The sequence below is a fragment of the Canis lupus genome, chromosome 15 (genome assembly GCF_048164855.1).
Source record: "Canis lupus baileyi chromosome 15, mCanLup2.hap1, whole genome shotgun sequence".
Classification (NCBI taxonomy): domain Eukaryota; kingdom Metazoa; phylum Chordata; class Mammalia; order Carnivora; family Canidae; genus Canis; species Canis lupus.
In genome coordinates, this window is record NC_132852.1 from 15,246,980 (window position 1) to 15,274,349 (window position 27,370).

Consider the following 27,370-nt stretch of genomic DNA (forward strand, 5'->3'; position numbering starts at 1 on the left):
ATATAAGACCTTTAAATTCTCATGCCCCAAGTGTTATTTTAAGGTTGCTTTTACTCAACTTTTATCCTAACACAATGGGGATGAACCTGAGGGTCTTTTTCATGAGCACCACAGGAGCAGCCACTGCAATTAATTCATTACCATATTCAAGGACTGCTATGCATTTTTTCTTCCTGGAAATTTTAAAATGCTAAATGCAACACAAAAAAACTTAATTCTTTACTACAGAGTTCAACAAGGCATACTGAGTACTTCATCTGGTCACAAGATCCTGGACAGGTCATTTGATTTCTCCAGCTAAAAAACTGAAGAAGCAGTATAATCTCTAAAGGAAACTCCCAATTCTAGTATTCTATGAGAAGATTAAATACTTTTATCTGAATTCCTGTTTACCAATGCACCTTGATTTACTTCATGCAACGGTCATTTAATTCCTCAACCCTCAACGTGTGCTTTATCAGCTTTACAACATCACAAAAGTTTTTAAATGATTTTGTGCCACATGCTACACATACTATAATGGGGGAAGGGGATCCTTGCTAGCTTTTCAGGCCATCTAGCATGTCATCTTGGAATCCACAAAAAAGAATGACATAACCCTACAACTCAGCAACAAAAAAACCCAAACAACCAAATTAAAAAAAAAAAAAAAAAACAGGAAAAGATTTGAATAGACATTTCTCCCACCCAAGGCAATATACAAATGGCCAAGAAGCACAGGAAAAGATGCTCACCATCACCAGGTATTAGAGAAATGCAAATCAAAAGCACAATGAGAGGGGCGCCTGGCTGGCGCCATGGGTTAAGGGTCTGCCTTTGGCTCAGGTCATGATCCCAGGGGCCTGGGGCTGAGCAGGGAGCCTGCTTCTCCCTCTTTCTCTGCCCCTCTCCACTATTCCTTCTCTCCCTAGCTCTCTGTCTCTCAAATAAATAAATAAATAAACAAATAAATAAATAAATAAATAAATAAAATCGTTTAAAAAAGAAAAGCACAATGAGATACTACTTCATAGCCTTTAGGAGGCCTAGTATCAAAAAACAAAACAAAAAACCCCTGAAAAACAGAAAACAACAAATGGTGGCCAGGATGTGGAGAAACTGGAACCCTCACGCGTTACTAGAAGGATGCAAAATGGTACAGCCACTGTGGAAAAGTTTAGTAGTTTTAAAACGTGGAATTACTGTGTGACCCACTGGATTGAAAGAATGGGAGGCAGGAACTCAAACTGAGGCTTTTTACACCAACGATCACAGCAGCATTAGTCACAATAGCTGGACGGTAATAATAAACCAAGTGACCTATCAACAGATGAATGGACAAACAACATGTGGGAATATTATTCAGTCTTAAAAACACAAGAAGTTCTGGCAACCTGCTACAACACCGATGAACATGGAAAGCATTCTGGGAGGTGAAAAAAAAAACAGATACAAAGATACAAATACTGTATGATTCCATTTATATGAAGTGAGAGTAATTAAATTCATAGGAAGTAGAATGTTGCCAGGGCTTGGGCCAGTGGGGTTACAGCTGATTAGGTACAGGGTTTCGTTTAAGATGAGAAGTTCTGGGGTGGATGGTGGTGATGGTTGCACAGCATGGTAAACATGCTTAACGCCACCAGATTATACACCTAAAGATGTTTATCTCGGTAAATTTTATGTTATGTAACTTTTACCAGAATAAAAAAAGAAATGAGACAGGCATTTATGAATTCACTGCTTGCTCCACTGTTTCCTTAGTCCCATCATGGATGATGGTTATTCTTTGATTCCAGGCAACTCAAAGTATTTGCCAGCCAAATGCGTGTGTGCATGCGTGTGTACGAACGCATGTGTGCATGTGTATGTGCACACCCGTGCATGCACGCACACGTACACATGCACACACACAAAGAATGAGAGAAAAAGAGGGGAAAACGAGGATGTTCAAAATGAAATAAGGGCCAATTTCCTGTTCATGGTGATGATACCTCAAACCAAGTGAGGAGAAGGCCTCTCCCGGACATGCAAAGGGCTGGATTCTCCCAGCCTCAACCTGGGGGGAGGGATCAGAGCAGTAAAATTTATTAGCCGCACAGCTAGATACAGTGTCTACCTTGAGTGAAGGGGAAGGAGAGAGAGGAGATAGCCATCAGGACTTACCCACAGGGTTTTTCCTGAATGATAAAAGCTACAACAGTTGAATTCTACACGCCAGACTCAGTGTGGGAGAACTGTACAAAAACAACAGTGAGGACAAAGCAATATGCTGTTTTATGCCTATTATATAATTTATTAAGAATCTGTCTTTTAGGGGACCCCAGGGTGGCTCAGGGGTTGAGCATCTGCCTTCGGCTCAGGGCGTGATCCCGGGGTCCTGGGATCGAGTCCCGCATCAGGTTCCCTGTAGGGAGCCTGCTTCTCCCTCTGCCTCTCTGTGTCTCAGGAATGAATGAATGAATGAATGAATGAATGAATAAATAAATAAGTCTTTAAGAAAAAGAAAAGAATCTTTCTTTTAATAATGAAAATGTATACACCCAGACCAAAAACGTGTCATATTAGCACTGTAGCTTTGCCTACGCTCTGAGACAACGCCACGAGGCCCATGAAGACCTGCAGAGGGGATTCACACATATCTAACAGCACTTCCAGAAGTGGGATCTTAGTTGCTCAACTGCTTGATTCTGTTTCATCTAGCTGTTAAAAGTAGTGACATCCTGACAGTCCTATCCTCGTAGCTAGGCGCGGAGACCCTCTACCTAACTCAAATCCAAGCTTATCACTTTTTCACCTTTTTGTACCTCTCTCTACATAGAGCTAGCACCGAGTAAATACCTGTAAAAATCCGTAACTGAACGAATCAATGATCAAAATAGTCGACTGTTCCAGCTGAATGACTCATCTCAACCCAAACTGCAGCCTGACTTTAAAGAAATTTTTTCAAAAATTTTTTCAGTCTTAATGTATGAAAAGCACCTGTCAGAGAGGCAGATCCCCCCCCTGCAGTATTTTGAATTCACCCTGACTTCTCGAATCACCCAACATGACCACACCCAACAGTGGAAACCTGCAGTTTTCTATCCACACTCCCTACGGGGGCCTCCTTTGCAGGCTCCCCCATTTCTACTTTCATTTTATAAAGGAGAGAAGGAAGGGGTACAGGGCCATCTGTGTGGGTCCCTGGGAGTACCCAGAACACCCCACAAGTCCACAGTGTCCTCTTGGGATGAGAACCACATGTCTGACTTCTCTGCTCCATTCTATTCTACCCTGGGGAACTTAACTTTCAAGGTCAGCTAAACGGTGCACATGAGTTAAGTTTTCCCATATGAACAAAATCCCCACCATTCCCCAAAAAGAGTCAATAAAGATTTACCTTCAGGATTACTATTTTAAAGTGAGATTATACTTTCCTGTTCTTCTGTCAGTTGCAAATCCCCAAACCTACTAGAATTCACTTAAAACTAATCTACAGTGTTTTCATTGGTAGAAAGCAATCAGGAAAGCTCTGACCCACTGAGCAGCTGGGAATTTCTTTGCTGAAGGTTTGGTTTAGTCTTTATTTTTCTAGCTGCTGGCCCTGCTAACATGATTCAGTGAAGGTCGTATTTAATCTCGCGGAGAAAAGCTACCTAAGCAGTTCTTAGGTAGGCTTCAGTAAAAATAAATTGCCTTGGCTCTGTGGAGAAGTCTGTTGCTTCACCCCAACAATTATAGTCAAAGGGGACAAATCAAGTCAACTGTAAAATACTGTACTTGATTTTAAAAGAATTCCACTGCATACCCGTTATAGCTAAGTGCGTGTTAATAATAAAGTGATTGTCACAACTAACCCAAGAAAGTCGCAGATCCCAAGCACCTATCTTCAGTTTACCGGTGAGTATAGCTTATTTATATGTTCAGCAAAGTATTAGTATGCTCATTGGAACTTAAATGTTAAAGAAAGGGGCTGGTAAGATTGTTTTACAGTCCTACGTACAAAGGAGAAGAAGAAAAAAGTGGGTTTTCGCCTCCTGGATGTTGAACCCCTAATTCAAAGTGACAAATCCTAATGCAAAGCGACAAATCTCAATGTTAATGTGCTCAGTACCTATACCATTAGCTTTCTAACACAAAGCAGACCTGTGCCATCCATGGGAACTGGAATTCAGCCTTCTGAGCTAACCTTTGCTTCGGGGCTAAAAATCAAATCAACAAATGTTTATCTAGTTCTTACTGCGTTTCAAGTACTGGTGGGGAATGCAAAGAAATACAACAGGATCCTCGCTCACAAATAACTTGCCACATAGGTGTTACAAATGGAAAAACCCAAGGAATCAACAATTTTCTGAACAGGTCAAGGGGCTAGAGAAGATTCAAGATGTTTGAGGCTGATTATCAAAGGAATGGCACACACAAGGGGTTGCTTTTAAAGAAATTCAAAGCATTTTGTTATCTCAGGCTGAAGAGACCAGTGGGGTTTGTTTGGGGAGGCAGGGAGGTGCATGCAGTTATCACCGAATGATTGCATCACCAAAAGGACTGCTCAAATCTACTTTCCCTCAGTCCTGTTAGCTTTAGTCATTGGATTATAACTTTTCCCCATACTTCTCTTCACGCCTTGCTTCATGTCCTCATTCTGCACCACACCTCGCATGTGAGCCACATGTGGCCACTACACTCTGGAAATAGGGCCAGGCAGATTCAGATGTCCTATAGGTATAAGACATCCTATAGGTATAAGAGACACATTAGATCTTGCAGATTCGGTATGAAAAAAGAATGTAAATGACCTCATTAATACTTTTATATGAATCACATGTCAAAGATAGTATTTTGGACATACTGAGCTAAATAAAATATTAAAATTAATTTCCTTGCTTTCTTTTTACATTCCTAACGTGGCTACTAGAAAATTAAAAATTATGCCTGTGGCTTATGTTCTATTTGTATTGGGCAATATTGTCCTAATCAATACTTTTTTTTTTATAAATTTTTTTTTTAATTTTTATTTATTTGTGATAGTCACACAGAGAGAGAGAGAATGAGGCAGAGACACAGGCAGAGGGAGAAGCAGGCTCCATGCACCAGGAGCCCGACGTGGGATTCGATCCCGGGTCTCCAGGATCGCACCCTGGGCCAAAGGCAGGCGCCAAACCGCTGTGCCACCCAGGGATCCCTTTTTTTTTTTTTTTTTAAACCATGCTTTGGTGCTCCTCTTCTGAACTGGTAATGGTTATAATCAATACCAGCTCGTAACAACACAAAAGTGTCTCCAGTATCTATAAAGGGATGAAAACTATTCTACTTTTTTTTTTTTCAGTTACAAGTCAGGTATCTGGAGGTTTCTGTAGTTGTGAAAAATCTTAGGCCACATTCTTGATGGAGTCACACTAAGTCAGTCGCCAATAAAGGCTGTTGTGTAAGGAAATAAAAATTCTGTAGATTTCTCAGAGCTCCCGTGAGACACCTGACCCACCCGAGACCCAGAAATGTATGCAATATAGAGAATGTCTATGACATAAAGAGAGGGAACGTCAGCATTCACTTCCCCTAGAAACATTTTGTTCTTCAGCATGCCAGGAGAATTGGATCGGTGGCCTTTTGTCTAAATTAACTGCTCTGATCCAAGAGGGTAATTTTACTCCTCTCCCCTCAAGAGGGCCAACTGGTTACAGCCAGGACCAGGGCCCTGGGTTGGTTCCCAGGGTGCCAGGAAGACCTGTCTCTAACATGGACAGTTCAAAAGGAATGAGGCCCAGGTCTCAGGAACACCCCTAGAAAAAGCCTCACATTCCCAAGGGCTGGATGAGAACCCTGGATCCTTTCCATCCACTGTCACAGGAGCAAAGGTGGGGTTTTATTTTTTTCCTTCTCTGTTTCTCCCTTGGGTTACTCTGACGTCACCGACAGATTGTATTCCCCACACCCACGTTCCACCTGTTTTCACAGCGTCTCCTAAGGGTCTGGGAATGGGTGACCATCGCCACATTACTCAGGCTGTTGGCCTCGCCGTGATGATGGATGATAAATTCTTCTTTCCTACCACAGTATCTTGTTTCTGCGGTAATCCCGTACATAAAGATGTACCGATCAAGTGGGGTAACATCTGTGACCCTGCCACACAATGTTTGACAAGACAGCATATCCCACCATCACCAAGGAAGTGGCAAGAGCTGAACTGGGACAAGAGCATCTGTTAGCACCAGCTGCGGGGGGAAGCCCAGATTCTAGAGCCTGGCTCCATACATCAAGGCAGAAAGAACTCAAGAATGGCCACATCCACGCATGCCTGGGTGGCTCAATCATTAAGCATCTGACTCTTGATTTCAGCTCAGGTCTTGATCTCAGGGTTGCGAGTTCAAGCCCTGCATTGAGCTCCATGCTTGGGTGTAGAGCCCACTAAAAAAAAAAAAAAAGAAGAAGAAGAAGAAGAATGGCCACATCCAGGTACAGCACCCTCCTCAGCAATGTTCTCATCTTACATTTATCAGAGATGAGGTCAGAGGGGACGCTTCAGAGTCATCTTGAGGGTATTTTTCAGGTTATAAAAGCAACTGTACTGCTATATTAATTTGGAAAATACAAGTGTTTCGGAGTGGGGGGAGCCAAGCAGCCTCAATCCCACCATCCAAATATTTTCTGCCAGCTTTTTCTTTAATAATGGAAATATATGAACACACATACATTTTCAAAATAAGGGCACAATTAAGGACCTCTTTTTCTCCACTCAACATGTATCACAAACACTTTTCCATCATTAGATGCAAAAGCATGAATTTTATAAGCTAGCTATCCTCATCGTCTGGCTGTACCAGAATTCACGTAAACGTGTTCCCACTGCGGGTATTTCAACTGTTTCCAAATTTTCACTCTTACAAAACCGAATTCAATAAACATCCTCGCACATAAATCTTTGTCCCATCTCTGGTTACTTCATATGGGTACGTTCCTAGAAGTAGAATTACTGGAACAGAGTTTAACATTTTCAAGACTTTAAGTCTATAGCACCAAATTGAATTCCAGAAGGTTTATTTCAACATACAATCCCAACTGCAACACCGAGTGCTCAGTTTCAACGTCAGTGACCTACAGTCCCCAGGAACAGCATTTAGAGTTCAGCCTTAACTGGTGCCACCTGTTCTTTAGGGAAACACGGGATGGGCCCAATCTGTTTTCCTGGTTCCCAGTCACCTCCTACAGTCTGACAAAAATAAAACAGCAGCTAGGAAGACCAGCCTTGGCCTAAGAAGGCAGTTACAGTATTTCTAAAAATTTGTATCATCAGGGATCTTCCTCTCAGGGCCCATGGTTGCCTCCAAAGGCAACTGTGGACTGAGTCTGAGGTCTCGAGGGGGGTATGAATTCTTGCAACCGCAGCTCCAGCACCACGTCCAAGTGATAACTACCCACCACGGCCTGTTCACTTGTCCAGAGCCGGCTGATGCCTAGCGGTCTTCCCATCAGACTTTACCCCCCAAAGGATAAAAAGGATTATTAATTCCAAAGTTGGATGGGGAGGGTCCTCTGGTATTTCAACTTGTCCTTGAGTTACTATCCACTAACTGCAGACCTTCTCCTTGCCACCCCGAAACTCCTTCAGTGATATCTGTAACGACACAGAAAATCCACCTGCCTGATTCCCTCTTTTCTCGCTCTCCCACTCAAAAATTCAGGAGGCACTATCCCACCCTACACCATATTCTTGTTTCATCATCTCACCCCTCCCCAAAAGTGTCACCTTCCAATGCCCTCCCACTGCTATCCCAGCCATCCGGGCACCCACTAACACCCTATGCAGGTGCTAGGACACTCTCCTCACCACTCTAACTCTTCTTGTCCTGTTCAATAATTCTAGGGTAAAGAGAACAAAAAAAAGACTCTCTTCAAAAAATAACATATTAGATATTGCTTGGGAAAGAAAGCAATTTGTATGCAGTGCTTTCTCACTCAAAATGTCGACCTCGAGAAATGGGAAAAGGCAGTAGGAGTCTAGGATGATGGGGCCAGGGCAGTGTACTCTATCTATAAAACATTTCTTTGGATCCTACACACAAACCTGACATTTATAAGCTCAATAGGAACAAATTAAATTGGAAGCTCGTCTTTCCCTCGATCACACTGGGTGTGTGAGAATAGCAACAGATTGCTAAGTTTGCCTGAAAAGAAATTATTTATGAAAATTACACAGCAAGTACTTAACTCCCCAAAATATTGGTTTAATGAAAATTAGACAGAACTTTATCACACAAAATCCTAAATTATTTTGCTGAACTACATTGGCCTTGCCCTGGAGATACACATGCTCAGAATCCTTCATCAGAAGGAATCGCACAAGCCTTGTTTCTCATAAAAATAGGGACAATGAGGCATGCACATAGAGTGTGAGGCATAGGAGACATTCTTGCTAGACTCCAGTTTTCTCTTGTTTATTGAAGATGAATACTACACTGATAGAGGGGACTAGGAGCTGAAATAGAAACAAACCCATAACTCTTTATGGCCTTCCTAGACCAAGAGACATACACATAAAACAAAGTCCTTCATGCCTCTTCAGAATGGAAAATCCAAAGCAGCACAATCATAACACTAATACCAGTTTTGTATGACAAGCAAGGTCAACACGAGCAGAGCCAACTGAGAGTGACCGCGGATTCCCTATCCAAAGCCCCATCTAAAATGTGGAAAACTGGTCTGCATAGCATGGCCTCTGGGACAACGGAAAAATAAAAGATCTGGCCCTGAGAAGAGATCCTTGATTCAGTGGTTCTCCACCTTTGCTCTGGCCCACATATCTGGGGAATGGGGACCTGGGATGCCTGGTGGGGATCCGGGATGCCTGGTGGGGATCAGAGCCTTGCTATGGGGGTGGGGGTGGCGGTTCTTTGCGTGAAAGAGTCAAAGACTCGAGAGAAAGGTTGTAGACAGTGTTAAATCTAAAAGTTCCTTATGGCTTCTCAAAGCCACCCCGCCCCCGCTGGGGTGATTTGATACCCACATAAGCCCCATACGCCATACATAACAGAACGATGCAGCCCCATTTTACAGATGTGAAAAGCAAGGTACCAAAAGGAGAAGTGATTGGGAGAGTAAATGAAAGGGCTGAAAGTCAACTCCAGGCCTCTGGACACTTGAGTTCATGCCCCTTGAACATAGCTGGTTGTCAACAAGTATTTAATAAATTAATGATGTAAAGGTACAGTGTTTGTGTTCATTCAATAACATAACCGCCTGGGTAACTACAATGGTTCATATCCTGGGATTCTTGGCTCCCAAAGTTAACTGTGGCCATCAGGAGTCCTGGGCTAGTTTCCAACTCAGAAAGCCTAAGGAGACTATGAGTTTATCCAAAATGGGCTGCTCAGAGTCCAAAACGTCAAGTGTCTCTACTTTGGGCTGGAATGAGATCAACCAGACCTGAGGATGCTATTTCTCCCAGGTCAATCAGGAGTTCTGACTAGAAGTCTGATGCAATTCTAATAATAAAAACAGGCATCGAAGTCTTCCTAATAAGCACAATATGTTTCAGGGACAGTCTTTCAAAAGATGAAGCTTGTGTGTGTGTGTGTGTGTGTGTGTGTGTGTGAGGGGGGATTATTTAAAAAGGATGCTTGAAGGTAAAATGCTGGCAACTAGGGGCCTGCTGCAGGCAGCCCAAGCTATGGCTTGGCATCAGGTGCCCGAGGGCTGAATTTGCTGCTTGTATATTTCCCTTGGTATATACAAAATATTGGCTTCACATTTAAATCTGGAACCTACATATAATTTATCAATCTTTGTTGGAAAAAAAAAAAATCAAGATTCATTCAACCTTCCTCACTTCCTTTCCTGCCAGGCACCTCCTTAAGAAACACCCTTTAACCCTGCCTGGGGCAAACATTATGCACCGGACATTGATCACACTCGGGACAAAAGCAGGGCACATCTAGGGCAAAAGGGCAGAAAGCCCTGATCTCCTATCCCACCTGAGAAGAACCTGGTGTCCCATACAGACAAAAAGAACGGATTTTATTAACAAAACTGACACTTCACAGCAATTTACATTATTTGCCTATAGTACCTTACGTACTTTTAAATGTTGTATTTTATAAAAATACACTATTTTTTTCACATACACAGTGCTGCACACACAGCAGTCAATAAATGAAAGTGAACCGAGTCCCCTTAATGATGCTATAGCAAAATACTAACATCAGCTAGGAGCTTATCTGTAATAACGATAATGAATTACAGAGTCTGCAGCAATGGTAAGAAAATTCAGACTAAATGACATTGAGCCTGAGAAGATTTATTTATATAAATATACAGATATATAGATATATATATCCTTGCACACACACACACACACACACACACAGAAAGTATACTGGTATCACTGTTATTTCCATATCATTTGGTCTCCATGGATACCATCCAACTTCTGACAGAAAAAATTCACTGACAATATTATATTTCACTGTTAAATTCTTTGATGCTTTACATAAAATAGCTATTCTGTATTTAATTCCTTGCCGTTATCCATAATACTCTCAGAAGAAGTAAATCCCTTTTTGCTGAAAATTCTGTAAGAGAAAGTCAGTGATCAATCCATAGTCCTGATTTCCTGGCTTTTTCGCATTAATAATAGTGACAGATTTCTTAAAGTTAATGCCTTACACATTTGTAGACTGCTGTAACTTCTATAACCTTCTCCCATACACAGTCTCTCCTCTGTTCCCCAAAGCAACCCTATCAGATAGGCAGTTAAGTATTATTATCACCTTCCATAGAAGCAACCCCAGAAGGTAATCACTGTTATTTATCTTTCGGTTGCCTATTATCAGCTCACCGACCACAATACAATTTCCCCAGAGGGTAAGGAAGTTGTTTTCCTGTTCCGAGTAGAACCCACAGAGCCTAGCACTGTGTCTGGGTGCAGAGTGAATGTCCCAGGAATATTTATTAAATGAATAAATAAAGTCCTTCCTCTGCTTTACACCCTTTTTGGTATATAGCACAAAACAGAACCATGTCCCAGATACCCCATTTAGAGTTCTGCTCTCTATCAAAAGGAAATTGTGTGAAAATGTTCTAGAAACAACCAAGCTCGTATCTGATAATCCTAAGAATAAAAGTACAGTGTCCTTGCAAACCTGAAGCAATGGATGCACACCAAAAGTTAAGTATCCAGAGTCTCGAATCTTCCACTACTAGTTGTAAGCTTAACAGCCTTATTAACTGGCTTTGGTATATGGAATATCTGCCTAATAAAGTCTTTCAGAAGGCACAGGAAAGCCGGGCCATAGTTCATAGAGCTGTCAGTACTTAAGGACAACCATTACTTTGCCATAATTTGCTTCCAATTCAACTACAAACTCTCACTTTTGATGCCGGTGACATTTTTACAGGTAAGTCAAGTCTGAAATATGCAAAATTACCTTTTACTTTCCAAGATCAAAAGGAAAAAAAAAAAAAAAGGACAACTCCCTGAGGACGAAGTATATAAATGTTTAATATTAGGAAGCGATTACAAGTCATCACAGAACTCCTGAATCTAAAGAAGCGAAAATCTTGCTTCTTACATAACAGGCCGAGTTATAAATTATAATCGTTCACTGATTGCAGCGAAATTCCGGACTTTACCGTCTATCGATCAACAGATGTTCCAAGGTTACCCCGTAGAAATGCCCGTTTCATTTCTCAATATTCCATGTCTGAAGTCTCCTTAGAAAAGTCGAGTTTTTCCAGGACGTTCTAGGTTCCTACTTCTACCGCTGCCCCCTCCAAAAAAGGAAGCACGGGGCGCTGGGGAAACTGCTGGATCCTGGATCTGCTGGGCGCCCCGAAGTGGGGCAGGGATGGGCCCCCGGGCGCCGGGAGGCGAGCGCGCATCCAAGACCACCCGCCCTCGGAACCACGTCGGCCAGCGGCCCCTCGCTGCACCTGCCCTGAGAGCACCAAGTGCAGGCTCCTAGCCCCCCCCCCAGCCCCCCACGCCGTGTGCAATCGGTCTGAACCCTGATAAGTGACTGCAGGCTCGACAGCAGCCTCGGTGATTCCTGAAAATCCCCAACAGGAAATGTAACCATCCTCCACCCTCCCCAGCCATTCATCAAAAGCAGACCGAGCCACTGCAACAGGGGAGGCCGGGGGGTCGGGGGGGCGCAGGAGGCGCAGGGGGCACAGGAGCGCCCGCACTTTTCCAGCTTTGGAGACACTCCGCGTCTTGGGATTCCGTGACCCTGCACGCGGAGCACTACCCACCGCCCGCACGGAGGGAGGAGGCGGAGGAGGGACGGGGCGGGCAAAATGTCCCCAAGTTGCAGAGACTGTCCTCCGGGGCTGCCGAGGAGTGCGCCCGGGCCTGCCCGTGCCAGGGGGCGCAGCTCCCGCCCCCGCCCCCGCCCCCGCCCCCGCTCCCGCTGCAACAGGGCAAGGGCGGCGAACGTACCGGGACCTGGGGCCGGGGCCGGCGCGTCCTGGCGGGGGGACCCGGTCGCATCCGCAGCCCCCCTCCTCCCCCGAACTTGCGGAGGCTCCGCGGGCCCCGCTCGGTGGCCGGGCCGGGCCGGCGGGGCGGGGAGGAAGTGGCGGCCGCGCACCAACCACGTTCGGCCGGCGGGCGAATGCCGCTCGGCGCCCAGAGCGGGGTCGGAGGGCGCGGGGCGGGCACTCGCGTCCCCACCCCGCCCCGCCCGCGCCGCGGACCCCCGGGGGACGCCCGCCCCCGCGCCTGCCAGCGGGGCGCCGCTCGCTCCCCGGAGGCTCCCCGCCCCCACCGCGCCCGCGCCGCGGCCGAGGCGGGTCGGGCCCAGCGCGCCAGGCCGGCCCGGGGGCGCCCGCGGGGACCCGGCGGCGCCGGGCGCTAGGCCGCGGCCGGGGCGGTGACCCCTCGGCGCGGCGCCCTCCCGGGACGCGCCGCCGGAGCCCCCCGCGCGCCGGGACCAGCGCGGCGACAAAGCCCCGGGGCCAGGCCGGGCGCCGGCCGGCGGGAAGGAGGGCGCGGCGTCCCCCCGCGGCGGCGGCGGCGGCGGCGGCCCAGCTCCCGGGCAGCCGGGCGCGCCGGCCAGGCCCCGCTGGCACCCGCCGCCCGCCGCCCGCCGCCCAGCACCGTGCCCCGGGCCCGCCGCGGGGCGCCCCACCAAGTTTCCCCTCGCCGGGGCCCGGGGCGCGGGGCGCAGGCAGCGGGGCGCACGGCGGAGCCGCCCGGAGACCGCGAGCCCCGCTCCCCTCCTTCGGATCCCGCGGCGACGGCGTCTGTAAACACGCACACGCACACACACACACACACTCACACGCACGCACACGAGAATTTTGTTTTAAAAGGAGGCCCGACTCCGGCGGACCTGCGCCCACACACCCAACACCTGGGGCGCAGAATCACACAGAGCAGGTCTGTGTCCATGGAGCCACCTCTCCGCATCTGCAAATCCAAAAGTGAAATTAAACCTCCACCGACCTCCTCCTCCTCCTCCTCCTCCCTCTCTACCTCCTCCTCCTCCTCCTTGCAGCCTCAGCAGCCCCAGCAGCCTCAGCAGCCCCAGCAGCAGCAGCAGAACCTGCTTCCCCTAAACATCAGACGATCCATCAGAGCGCCGACTGCTCCTCCAAAAATCAGTATTAATATTTATGAACCCCCAGCATTTTCCGGCTGCGACTGTGTCAAACCATCAGCACGCGCGCGCAACACACGCACACGCACACACACACACACACACACATCCCCTCCAGTGCTCAGCAAACATGCCCTCGAGAAAAACACACACGCACAGTCACAACTATTATTTGAAAAATGTTACCTCTCAGTGTGCTTTTTCACACTACCAATACAATCCCGCAAGGTTTAAGTGTTGCTAGGGTGTGTGAAATGGAAATGAAAGCCCGTCAGTTGAATAATCGCAGGAGCAAAACTAAAAGTTACTCCCCAGCTTGCCTGAGAACAGTCCAGATCGAAAGCAAAACAAGGAGAGGAAACTGCGAAGCGCAGAGGCTGGAAATCCCCCCACCCCCCGCCCTCCTCCCTGCCTGCCTCCCTCCCTCCCTCCCTCCCTCGCTGCTCGCTCCCTCCCTCGCCTCCCCCCTCCGCCCTCCCCCCTCCGCCCTCCTCCCTCCGCCCTTCCTCCCCAGTGTTTGTTTCGAGCTTGTGCAACCGGGAGGTGGAGGCGGAGGGAGGGCGCGAGCGGCCGGGCCGGGAGGTGCGGAAGTTCGCCGCGGCCGCTCATTGGCGCCCGGCGCCGCTTTCATCATTTCTCGGAAAAGTCCATTTCATTTTCGCTTCCCCACGTCGCGGCAGCGGGAGCAACAAGCGGCTGCTCGTGAGTCTGTCGTCGGCCGCCGGGACGCTCCCGCCGGCCGCGCTCAGCCTCGGGGCGCCGGGGGCGCAGGGGGCGCGGGGGCGCGGGGGGCGCCGGCCTCCTCTCAGCCCCGAAGCTGTAGCGGCCGCTGGGCGAGGAAGGCAGGTCCCCGAGCCTCCAGCCTCGGGGCTCCCTGAAGGTTGGAGAGGGAGGAGGAGCCGGCGGCGGAGGAGGAGGGGGGCAGGGAGCCCGGGGGAGCTGGCCGTCCACCGGCCGGCGGGGCAGGTGGCAGGGGCGGGCAGCACCGCTCTGGTCCGAGGGGACAAAACCCCACTTTGTCGCGGGCCCGCCCCAGAGGGAGAGAGGGCACGGGCGCCCCGGCCAGACAGCGTGACTTAGACACCAGCTGCAAGACTGGGCCAGCCGAGGCCCTGCGACCTTAACCGGGTGGGAACCCTCATCAGTAGTTGAGGGTGTCCCCCTTGGAGGGCTGCTGCCGGCCCCGGCCCCACCTGGCGCCGCGTGGGTGGAGGGGGGACAGCGGGGGATGAGGAAGGCCTTGCCCACGCCTGCCAGGGCCGCCCCCTCCAGGCCCATGACCGCCGCCGGGGCAACAGGAGTGACTCCTCCCCGCGGGATGAGACGCTCAAGGCTGCGAGTTAATTTTGCCTCCCGACGTCTTCATCGTGGCCGGTCCAGGAGAGAGGCTTCTTCATCCTGGGACCCGGGCAGCCAGATTCCGATATGGCCTCTAACTGATTAGCTGGGCATGCCCCGGCAAGTGGCATGGCCTGAGGCCTCCGTTTTTAATGTGGTGGAATGGGGACAAATGATAGAACGCGGGTGGCCAGGTACAGCGCCTGTCGCCCTCCAGGTGTGTTAGCTCACACTGATGTAATTCATTTGGGACCTACCACCGCGGGGTCCTTTGCCAGGTAACGGTACCGGTTCTCCTCTAACTATACCTGTTTCTTCCCCCCACATGCAGCAAAATCAGCCTCCTCCCAAAGTTCTCTATCCAACCAAGAGAGGCCCTTCTCCGGAGGCCAACTATTTACACGTGAACACGTCTCTAAGAGCATAGCCCAGCATCCCTCTTTGCCACAGAAGTATTGAATTCTGTGCATTGGAAGAAGAAAAGTATCTGAGTGCGTATGTGCTGAGACAGCTGAGCGTTTAGGATTCTGTTTTGTGGCTGCGATCTCAGAACTAGATCCCACTGCACACATTGCTTCCTGTCCCCCCTCCTATGATCCTATCTGACACAGCCGCTTGCTTTCTTATTTCACAGAACATTGCCCACTCCGGGTGGTAGAGTCATTATATACAAAGTCTTTAGGGCAGTTGACACTCCCTCCACCACCTGGGGACCCAAGTTAAAAACCTAGTAGTCCTCCTTGATGTCTTCTTTCCCGCAACATACACCCAATCAGTGGCATCCGACTGACCTGTTGATGTCACTCCCAGATACGTGTGGACCCGGGCCCTTCTCCGTCTCCACTCTGCCAGCTGAGCCTGCCTCCAACCGTGCTCCTTCAGGCTAGCAGCCACACTATGTCTAATTAAGTAGAAAATGAACTACAAGAAAAGCACGATTCCAACCCTAACTCCCTTCCAAAACTTCTCTGGAGACTTCAGAATAAAGTCTTTATTTTTTACAGAGAGAGAGAACTAGAGTGAGTACAGTGGAGGGGAGGCGGGTAGCGGGAGAGAGAGACTCTTAAGCAGGCTCCATCTCCCAACCCCGAGATCATGACCTGAGCCAAAATCAAGCATCACTTAACCGACTGAGCCACCCAGGCGCCCCAGTAAGTCCATATCATTTAACAAAACCTGTAAAATCCATTATGATCTGTCACCAAGCCCTTGAGCAGCCTCATCTCATGCTGCTGGGCCCCACAGTCCTCCCTCGTCAAACACGCTGCCATTCCATTTTGTGAAACAGCCATCCTGAGGTCTGTTGTGTTGTCCTTAGCGTGGTACCCCGCACACGGGCACTCAAATACTTGTCCATTAATCATTACCTGCCCTTATTTTTTTCTCGTGAAATATTTTAGACTTCATCAGAGTATTTTTATTGTTTAATGTATTGTGACCGATATTTATTGTGTGGAATGCAGAAAATGCAGCAAAGCTGAAAGAGGAAAATCAGCCACCTGGAATCTCACCAATCAGGAATTGGACTGTTGATATTTTTTATTTCCTTCTTTAGTTTTTCGAAAGGGCCACCTCCAGGGCCACCGATGCAATCTTTCCATATCCTGTAGTAGGGCCCGTCGGTGCTATTTTCCAGGATGTCCGTGTGACTCCCCTGTGTCCTGTTCTATTTCTCAGCTGGCTCCTCTCCTGCTGCCAGCCCCCTAAATTATGGGTTTTCCAGACATTCCATCTTAAACCCTTCCATTTTCTCATTCCACATGCCTTCTGAGTGCTCTCACTCATGCCCAAAGCTTCAGCTAGCTTTATTTGGTGATAGCCCCAAAGTCTGTAGCTCCTGAGGTCTGGACGCATTACCTCTTAGGTGTTCAACAAAGTATGCATGTCTAAAACTAAACTCATCACATCTTTCCCAACAACCTTGTATATTTGTCGCCTCGCGGACCCACCAGGAGACTGGCAGACGTCACTGACTCCTGCCTTTCCTGAGTACCCCCTGGAGCTCCATGAGGCATGCGAACTGTTTCCAATTTTTCAGGTCCCGAAACACATAAAGCACAGAATGAATTTCGCTCTGTTCCTATGACCTGGGTGACGTATCATTACAGGCCAAAAGGGTAAATACGCCCCCCAAATCCACCTGGTATTCATATACACAGTCAAGAAATATTTCTTAGCACTTCAATGAGATATATACAGTCATAAATCTCTGTGGGAAATGGATCAATATAGCAAAATAGAACCTTTTTGAAAGTCTCTGAAAAAAGTAACCTTTGCCATACCATAGAAATCTGACCAGACACCTGGTCACCTGCCATTGTTCAGACAGTCTTATATCATGAAACCAGAGTGATCTCCTGAGTGAGGCATGTTAATGTTTCACCTGCAGAATGGGACCTTCTAAAGAAAGATCTACCTGCATGCATTGGGACTATTTTCTTTTCAAGGAAGTTGAGTAAGAGCAGTGATTAGTTGGACATGTGGTGATCGGTATCTCCATGAAGGATTTCAACTAAGGAAGAAATTTAAAGATACGTTCAAGGTTAACCCCTTTCAAATGGGTTTCTCATTTATTTTGCTAACAAGAGTATTTCCTAAAATTATCATTCAAATAGCAAACATTTATTAAGTGCCCACGAATTTTTCTCAATACCGGGAATACAGCACTGATCCAAAACCATTGGAAATCTCTGTCTCCTGAGACGATTTCTCACAGTCTAAGAAGTTGGCATGTTAATTTCCATGACATCATCCCGGTCTCCCAGCCATCCCCTCCATCTGTAATCACAGCCTTTAGAAATGCACATTAAAATTAAGAATGTGCAGTCCGATGGCTCGCTCACTAAAGTGTTGAGTATTTACAGTTCTGATTAAATCAGTAGCCTCTCATCCGTCTATCAATTGATGTCTCAATCCTCTCCACCGTATCAATGATACTGTTCCATCCTGGCCACGGAGGCGCTCCTCCATGGTGCTGTAATTCAAGGGATTATAAAACCATAGAAAATGAGTATTCCACACTTGGAGGAGCAGTTGGCCAACACAGAGGCATAGACTATAGTTCTGAACTCCAAAGAATATTACACGTTGAATAAATACACAGCCAAGTTAGATTTTAGTTGAGACGGTAATACTGTAATGACATTGAGAAAGCCTTCAGAGGTCAAGGATCAGAGTCATCAAGTGGACACCTTGATGAGAAATTCTTGACTATTTCCTCATGTAATGGTTTCATCCACTTTACTAGAAACTCTAAAATGAGTTCTATTGCAGTTACTCTCTGAAAATCATGGATTTAAGTTGAGCAGTATATTGCCCAGTCCTTAGTAGTAAATATTAATTTTGTCCTGTTCCTATGAAGTAAGGGGAAAAATATACTTTAAGAAAAAAAAGATTTTTTTTTATTTATTCATGAGACACACACAGAGAGAGAGAAGCAGAGACACACAGAAGGGAGAAGCAGGCTCCATGCAGGGAGCCTGATGTGGGACTCCGTCCAGGACCCTGGGATCATGACCTGAGCCAAAGGCAGATGCTCAACCACTGAGACACCCAGGTGTCCCAGGGGAAAAAATATTCTTTAAAATTGCCAGGCTGGAGGGTGGTGGTGGGAAAAAATAATAAAATAAATAAAATAATAAAATAAATAAAATAAAATAAATAATAAAAACTTAATTAATTAAATAAAATAAAATTGCCAGGATGGGGGGCACCCGGCTGGCTTAATCAGTGGAGTGTATGACTCTTGATCTCAGGGTTGTAAGTTCAAGCCCCACATTAGATGCGGAAATTACTTAAAACGTTTTAAAGTAAATAAATAAAATTGTCAGGATATCTGTGTATGTGTGTAAGAGAGAGAGAGAGACAGGAAAAGGGGAAGAAAGATTTTTCTTGTCTAAAAGGAAGGTTTACAATTTTTGAAGACTTCCTAATTTTTTTGCTAAAATTTCTCTGTTCCATCCCAAATAGCTTTGAAATATTCATCACTTCTCCAAGGTGATAAACTATAAAGTAGTACTTTTATTTTTAAAGTCAGAAGGAAAAGGTGTCAAAAAAAAAAAAAAAAAAAGGAAAAGGCATCCACAGTTCTGTCTTGAGGTTCTTTAGAAAGAATTGCTATTAATAGTTTCAAGTATAAAAAATATTTTAAACAGGAAATAAATTTCAAAGTTTTAACGTAAATTAAGCAAACCACACGATTCCCTGGATCTGGATAGTTGAAGAATTTTTCGTTTACAGCTTCCAGTCACTGGAAGCTCCCCACTTGCCTCATATGAAGCTCGATGACATTCAGCGTGTTCTCTTTCTTCCCAAACCTCCTAGCATTCTGAATGACACACACCTTCACTTGTATTTGGAAATGTTTGGAAATTTCCCCGTCAAAAAGACAGAGGAGTGTCATGAAACAAAGGACTGAGAGCGTTTTTTAAGTCTCTGACTTCCTGGAAAAACTTCAGCTCCACTAAATCCAAAATGTGCGTGACAGTTCCTGCACACAACTCCTTTGCCTCTGATGCGAGTTGGCAGCAGTGTGCACCTCTGTAGTGTGGAGCGCTGCTAAGGTCCAGACACTCAGAGGTGCTGTGAAGGCAGTGAGAGCAAGACAGGCCCCCTCCTCCCTGGAGCTCACGTTTGAGTGGGGGCCATGTCACCAAACCAACCAATGAGACAGTGAGCAGACCTGTATTGGTGTTTTGAAGGAAATAAGAGTTTTGACTGAAAATCCTAGGTGGGATTGATCTAGGTGGTCAAGGAAGGTTCCTTGGAGAAAATGACATGGAAGCCAAGGCTTGAAGAGCAAGAGGATACTGCTCAGTTTCCTAGTGCCGCGTAACAAAGCACCGCGAACCCCAAACCCCCGGCCACTTGAACCAACAGAAATGTGTTGTCTGTCCCACAGTTATGGGAGCTGATAGTCCTAGATCACGGTGTCCCAGGGTCGGTTCCTTCTGAGGCTGAGGGAGGGATTTGCTCCATGCCTCCTGGCTTCTGGTGGTTTGCCAGGAACCTTGGGCATCCTTTGGCTTGCCGGTGATCTCATCTCTGCCTTCATTTTTTTATGGTGTTCTCTGTGGAGTGCACCTATCTCCAAACTTCTCCAGTCACTGGATTAGAGGCTCACCCACTCCAGTATCCTCTCATCTTAACCAAGGACATCTGCAAAGACTGTTTCTGCATCAGGTCACATTGGGAGATACTGAAGGTTGGGACTTCAGGGTGTGAATTTACGGCTGGGGGGTGGGGGCTTGGGGGGGCGGGGAACACAACGCATAACAGGTACCAATTGTGTGCTAAAGCCCTGGGAGCAGAGGAAAGAGTCAGGACAAGAACCCCAAGAAGCCAAAGGGTCTGGTGAATTCTGGAATATGAGGGAAAATGTGACTTCGGAGTTGAAAATGAGGGTAAGCAGGACCCAGGCATAGGCCAATTGAGCAGACACCAGATCTAGGAGTTTGGGTTTTATTATGGGATCAATGGAAAGATTTCCACAGGTTCCATAGTTTTAAAAGGTCATCTTATAAATTTCCCAGGGGTCAGCTCAACGAGGCAATGCAAGGACATCTTAATTTGTTGGTTTCTTAGGAGAATTTACAACTGTTCCTTCATTGTCCTCTCTGCTGGTTCCATGTTGAATTTGCTGAGGAAATACAATACATGTATGATATTCTGAAACAGTTTGGTCTTTTTAATATTCATTTTTTAATTCCTCAGTTAAAATATTTATTTCCTGTTAACTTTCTGATTTTCACTTCCAGAAATGCGGTTTTTACTTCATTCTTTTTAGCCCTAAAAACACTTTCCTTAAAGAAGAAGGAAAAAGAGAAGAAATACTCAATTCTAGATTCCAAGCATTTTCCTCAGACTGTTTTGAGTGAACAGTGATCCTTTTCAGAGATTGTGTCACCACAAAATCACTGTTCATTCCAAAGTTCAGTGGCTCCAAATTATTTCAGTTTTTTGATTTCTAAAAACTTTCAATTTTTTTTCTTTCAGAAACTCCATGTGTAATAAATCGTTTCCCCAAAACTGAATTTTTGTTGGCAGAACAATCAGCATAAGTAAAACTTCATGGTTTGCCCTGAACGTTTTGTAATTTGAAAGCAAATATTGGCTTAAACAGCCCATCACGTATTTTCTCAACCTCAAGCTGTGGATCCTGGTTTCTGCATCACTCCTCTCTTGACAACCAAAAAAAGGTCGACTTTTTTCTGTGTTATGTATTGAGGTTCTGAGTAAAATTTCATTTAGGGAAACGGTGCTGCTGCTTTAAAAAAATTTTTTTTTAAGATTTTATTTATTTATTCATGAGAGCCACAGAGAGAGAAGCAGAGACACAGGCAGAAGGAGAAGCAGGCTCCCAATGGGGAGCCTGATATGGGATGCAATTCCAGGACCCCGGGATCACGACCTGAGCCAAAGGCAGATGCTCAACCACTGAGCCACCCAGGTGCCCCTCAAAGAGTTTTTTTTATTTAAAAACTAACAGCCACAAAAATTGGCTGTTAGTTTTACTTCATTTTCAGATAATTGGAGAGAAAAAAGAAAACATAACCAACTGTAAGTGGAAAACCATTAAAGATTGAAGGAGAGAAAGAAATACGGACACCAGGCGACAGGATACAGTTGGGATCATCCACAGAGCAGAGCCGGCCACCTTAGAGGTACCCCCGTTATAAGCTCATTTGCACTTGACTTGCTCAGTTGTCTCCCATTTTGCCCAGTTTTATACCCCATCTTGATGGGAACTTCTCATCTTTTCAGTGATGCAGAACCAAAGAATCATGACCACTTGTTTTCACGTATGCAGTTGAGGCCATACATAAAAGTTGAGGTTTGGACAGACTTTTTTCCCTCATTGAGAAATTGGAGAAACATGACCCCCAACCCGTTTGTCTTTTACAGTGCTTATACATGTTTTACCACATACGCACTTTTCCTTTTGTTGGTATGTTTGCTTATGTTTAACTTGTTAAGTATGATAGGAAATATTTATACCACATTGAGGGTGAAAGGAAAATAAAGTTTTATATGTATGATGTGACCACCCCCCAAAGATGTCTTGTAAATGAGACCAAACAGAACCACATCAAAACGTGAACAGTGGCTGTCTTTGGATGATGGAACTACGGATAATTTTTTTCCTATTGAAAAGTGAACAATTTTGAAAATAGATTTTTCTTTTATTAATGTAAAACTTTAATAATTTTATAGGTGATTTCAGAAAAGTATTTCTTGATATATGATTATAGAAACTATTTGTGTAAGTTTTAGCTAGTTTTTTCCATAGAACTTCAAAAAAGAAAGCATTGATTAACATAGCTTATATCTTACACTATATTCTTTTAAGAATTTTTAAACCTATGTCTCTTTAAGTTGCATGGAAAATATTTTTTTTTCCTACAAGTGACATGTAGTTTCTCCTAATCTTTTATTTCATCAAAACATTGATCTTTTAAAACAAATTTGTATTTTTATCATAACAGTTCAAATATTGACTCTCCAAATGAACAATACAAGAACAAACTTATAAATTAATGTGTATCCAGATAAATGGCTATTAATAAGTGATACACCCCATGATCATTAATATTTAGATAACCTTTCACTTTGCTTCACATCATGGTTTAAATATGCTATTTGAAAAAATAAGAATTGGGGCACCTGGGTGGCTCAGTGGTTGAGCATCTGCCTTTGGCTCTGGTCGTGATCCAGGGGTCCTGGGATTGCATCTAGCATCAGGCTCCCCACCGGAAGCCTACTTCTCCCTCTGCCTATGTTTCTCCCTCTCTGTCTGTGTCTGTCATGAATAAATAAATAAAATCTTTTTTAAAAAAATGAAAAAGAATAACAACTAAAGAGTCTTTTCTAATTATAAATTTTCGTTTCACTTATATGCAAATTTCAGTTACTATATTCTTAGCAATCAAATTCAAATTCTTAGATCTCAAACATGAATGAGAACTCTAAGAAAAATTTCAAACTTCTATGTTAAATTTGTCCTTTTTGCATTTCGTCTTTCTGGCACTTTCATATTTAGTCATCACATTTCCTACTTTGCTTGCTCAGTTTCCACATACAACCAGATCAGCAGAAGGGGAGAGAAAACATCTCATTTGAGGAGACTGAAGGAAAGAGTCTCTCATACCTCTCTCTCTCATGTGCGCACATGCGCACACACATACACGTACACACAGTAGAAGGTTCTATGCATGCAGATGCTCTTTTGGAATTCAGAACATATTTTACCACAGAAATATAAGAAACTATAACAATGTAAGCGTATAGTTTACCTTCGGTATGAGTTAAAATAAGAATCTGTGGGCTAGCCTGGGAATCCAGTTTTACGACACCGTACACATGGGAAATTTTTATTCTGAAATCTTTTTTTTTTTTTTAATTTATTTTTTATTGGTGTTCAATTTACTAACATACAGAATAACACCCAGTGCCCGTCACCCATTCACTCCCACCCCCCGCCCTCCTCCCCTTCTACCACCCCAACAGCTGTTTTCCAAAGACATCGTTAGAGCATATTGGATTGTGTGGGTCTGGGACTGCCTGCCCTCTGCAAGGCTGTGTTCCTCTATTTGGAAGGGACAAGGAGGAAAGAGGCCTGGTTCTTGACCTCAAGGCATTTGCAGGTGACATTGGGAGACGGCTCACAATGAAATGATTATTTCAAGACAGAGGTGATTGGTGGCTCTACTCCCGGGTAATATTTTTTTTTTAAGATTTTATTTATTTATGAGAGACCTAGAGAGAGAGGCAGAGATACAGGCAGAGGGAGAAGCAGGCTCCAAGCAGGGAGCCCAACGAGGGACTCGATCCGGGAACCCCAGGATCATGACCTGAGCCAAAGGCAGCAGCCCAACCTCTGAGCCACCCAGGAGTCCCGGTAATATTTTAATATATTTATTTACCTGTTTGTTCAGCAAACAGGCTCAGTGTATTTCTTGACTCTATATTAGTTATCTCTCTTTTTGTGGTTTACATAATATTTTCTAATATAAGTATTAGATGACTATAATAGAATATCAGTAGTTACAAAATTGGGAAGCATTTGAATGTCTATCGGTGACTAAATGATTGAACAAACCGTGGTTGATCTATTCTATGGGATGTTAAGCACAAATAAAAAAGAACACATTAAGACTTCCGGATGATTTAGAGAGGAGACCAGGGTGTATTTCAAAGAATGAAAATGAAGATGCAAAGAAATGTTCATATTATGATCTTATTTTTGCAAAGACAACAGTGACCCCCTTCTCCCAAAAAAGTGTTTGAATTGAAAAGAATAAAGGTATATATATATAAAATATACAAAGTTGTTAATACTGCTCAGATTGAGGACAAGTGGGTTACTAATTTTTTTAATTTAATTTTGTATTGAGAAAAATATAATTTTAAAATGAAAATCTGGAAATACAGAGCAAGCAGATTAAAGAGAAAAATTAAAATCACTTTGAGGGACGCCTGGGTGGCTCAGTGGTTGAGCATCTGCCTTTGACTCAGGATGTGATCCCCGGGGTCCTGGGATAGAGTCCCGCATCAGTCTCCCCTCAAGGAGCCTGCTTCTCCCTCTGTCTATGTGTCTACCTCTGTCTTTCTTTCATGAATAAATAAATAAAATCTTTTAAAAAATAGAATAAAATCACTTTGATTTCTATTTTGTTAGGGGTGTGTGTGTGTGTGTGTGTGTGCTACTTGGGATGATTAATTATAAGTAGATTTTTCTCAACTGTTCACTGTGTTTATGTTACTTCAAGGACCTTCTGGCAAAAATGCTTTAATCCAAAGGCACCCAATAGATCCACGATGGAGACACTTTTAAGCAGGCAGGCATTTCGGTTCCCTTGAAGATCTACCTCCTATCCCTGCGGGAATGGCCCATCTTAGCCCTTTCTGTATATCTCTCCTACCTAAATGGAAAGGAAGACTTTATCCTAAAGTGTAAAAATGTGGGAATAAAGCATGCTGTTCTCCTATCGGCATGAGCCCTACTCCCATCAAGGGTGCTTTGCTTTATGCCGATGAGTTTTTCAACACCATCTTAAAGAACCAACATGGCTTCTTCCCCCTGGACAAGCTGGACATACTCATAGGAAGGAAGCAAACAGATAATGGAGACCGGCCTGCTAACTGCATCTTAAGAAAACACATTTCTACTCAATATTACTTGTAAGTCCATGACACTAGTTCAGTAGTCTTGGAAAAAGTGGGTAGCTTAGTCTAGTTTTCTCTGTATTTATTCTGAAGAATTATTCACCAGAAGATAGAGGTTCATTATATCAACATGATATATCAGCAGCACAAAAATGAACTATTCTAGATAGTAAACAACAAAGCATAGCCAGGACTACCAAAGGAAAAGCTCAGAAGACTTCTCCGAGGTAGTAGGATTTGAGCTGACCTTAAAGAATAGGTTTAAAATAGGGTAATTACAAATATGTGTGTGTGTGTGTGTGTGTGTGTGTAATTAATAGCTTTAAAAAGCCTTGCCAGAAGCTTTCAGACTTTAAAATGTCCTCTCATCCCACAGAGAACACCCATCTAATAAACTCATCTGGTCCTATAGTCCAAGGTAGTTCTGTATTTAAGCCAAAGAAATTTTGTTGAATTATACATTAAATGTAGTGGTAGAGTCAGGAACGAGCTTTTTCCATTAAAAATTGGAGATGGGGGTGGGGAGAAAGGCTCCTGATGCAACATGTGGAAGAAATATGTGTGTTTACTAAGCTCTCTAAGGCAGATCTTTAGCCTCTAAAACGATATAAATTGAAAACTATTTCCCTGTGGTACTTTAACTGATTCCTTAGGAATGAAAGAGAGAAGTTCTACTCACCAGATCAGTGTCTGTAGATGTGAATTTCTTGGATCCTCTTAGGGCATGTAGCAGTGGGCAGCTGATACAATGATGGTGGCGAACCTGTTCATGGCCATGTTCAGGATGTGCGAAAGAGTAGTCTCAACTTACTTGTCGACGCAGCATTCCTCTCACAAGTGACTTTGATTACAAGTCTGTGTCTATTCCATGATACCAAACAGCTGGTGGAAACTAAAACCTATTGTCTAGATATTTTGCTTGTGATCATGTAGGCAAAACACCTGTGCACTAACCAAGTATTTTATCCAGATGTTTGATGGTGTGTGCCTATGACCCTTTTGCTATACATTTTATTTCTTCCTGTCAATCAATATAAAGCCCAAATTAGATTAAAATTCAATTTATCTCCAAGTTTAGGCTTTAATTAAACAAAAATAAAGGAATACTAAGAATCCAGAATATGGTGAGTCATGTTTTCTGCTAGAAAAATGTGAGAGATTCTTGAGTACAGAATAACAGAGTAAACACGTGCCCACCCAACCACCTTCTTTCAAAATTCGCCAAGAAATTTCAGGAAGAATGGGTAACAGAAATGTATATCCATCATTGGGAAGGTAAGTGATATGCGTACCCACAATATATGGAAACAGATGTGGAAAAAGGAATAACAAAGATCAAGGAGCAAAGACTGCTCCTTGAGCAAGGAGAAGGAAAGTCAAACCTGAACACCTGCAAAGGGAGTTGGAGGGATATCTATGAGAAGTGGGCAAATTTTCCACACGAGACCCAGAAAGGACACAGGAATAGGAAAAACTAGACAGAGGCATAGGATTAAATTAAAAGTCTATCTAAAGAACAGATCCATCTGGTTCTCTACCTTTATCTAGTTCCAAGCAGTTCGTTGACTTCTCTTTTCCCCAAAAACACTGAAATGGGCAGAGGTGAAGTTCCTTCCAAAGTAAGTGGATTGAGGTAGTCTTTATACCGAACAGTGAAATCTCCAGCCACCTTCCACTGCTCAGACTCAGAACACCAACATCCAGAGAAAAATTCTTAGATTGGAGACTACTTTCTGAGGATGCTACCCCAGAGGAGATACTAGCCAACAGTGATATTTGGAGAGTCTCAATAGAAAACTAACTGGGTCCTCACAGTTTGCCTCAGTGAAGACCACCAGTGAATAAGCTCGTGTCCAAAGAGCTTCTGGTCAGATTGGCTTTTTGGTGCCTTAATCTTAAGAGTGAATGCCTTAAGATAAGCACAATGAAGACAAACAATAAAGAATTCCTGCAACGAAAATGATGCAGATAAGAAAACTAAAAAAATTAAACAACTTTCATTAACATCATTGGAGATATGAGAAAAGATATTGCACCTATAAAATAGGAACAAAATGGTATAAAGGGAACCATTGAAGAACAAGAAAAAGTTCCTAGAAATTAAAAATAAGACAGAATGTTTAAAATTCTATAGAATAATTGGAAGATAAAGTCAAATAAATCTCACATGAAGTATAATAAAATAACAGAGAAGTGGAAAATAGGAAAAACATGAAAAATAAATGCTCAATCCAAGATATCCAATATCTAGTAGAAATTCTAGATAATAGTAAATTATCTAGAATTAGCAGAATTAGCAAAAGCATAAGAAA

The 27,370-nt window shown here is 44.5% G+C and overlaps 1 protein-coding gene and 1 long non-coding RNA gene across 9 annotated transcripts in view; one reads left to right on the top strand and one right to left on the bottom strand.

Moving 5' to 3' along the window:
• Nucleotides 1–13,977, bottom strand: part of IRF2 (interferon regulatory factor 2) — a 79,763-nt gene extending 65,786 nt beyond the window's left edge. The window contains exon 1 of one of the 7 annotated variants that reach the window (XM_072775932.1): nucleotides 13,743–13,977. Coding sequence is in view for 2 of the 7 variants with exons in the window: in XM_072775930.1 (XP_072632031.1) it covers nucleotides 13,304–13,366 (63 nt within the window). In the remaining 5 variants the exon portion in view is untranslated. Of the gene's footprint in view, nucleotides 1–11,586; nucleotides 11,874–12,394; nucleotides 12,567–13,303; nucleotides 13,368–13,432; nucleotides 13,620–13,742 lie in introns of those variants that run through there. The other 6 variants (XM_072775936.1, XM_072775933.1, XM_072775934.1 and 3 more) reach the window with 6 other exon arrangements.
• A 131-nt stretch (nucleotides 13,978–14,108) lies between these two features.
• Nucleotides 14,109–20,567, top strand: LOC140604650 (uncharacterized). 2 transcript variants are annotated; one of them, XR_012007469.1, is made up of 2 exons: nucleotides 14,109–14,258; nucleotides 15,226–20,567. It is a non-coding gene; the product is annotated as an uncharacterized lncRNA (long non-coding RNA). The 2 variants fall into 2 exon arrangements; XR_012007470.1 differs by lacking the exon at nucleotides 14,109–14,258 and adding an exon at nucleotides 14,351–14,436.
• The last annotated feature ends 6,803 nt before the right edge of the window (nucleotides 20,568–27,370 follow it).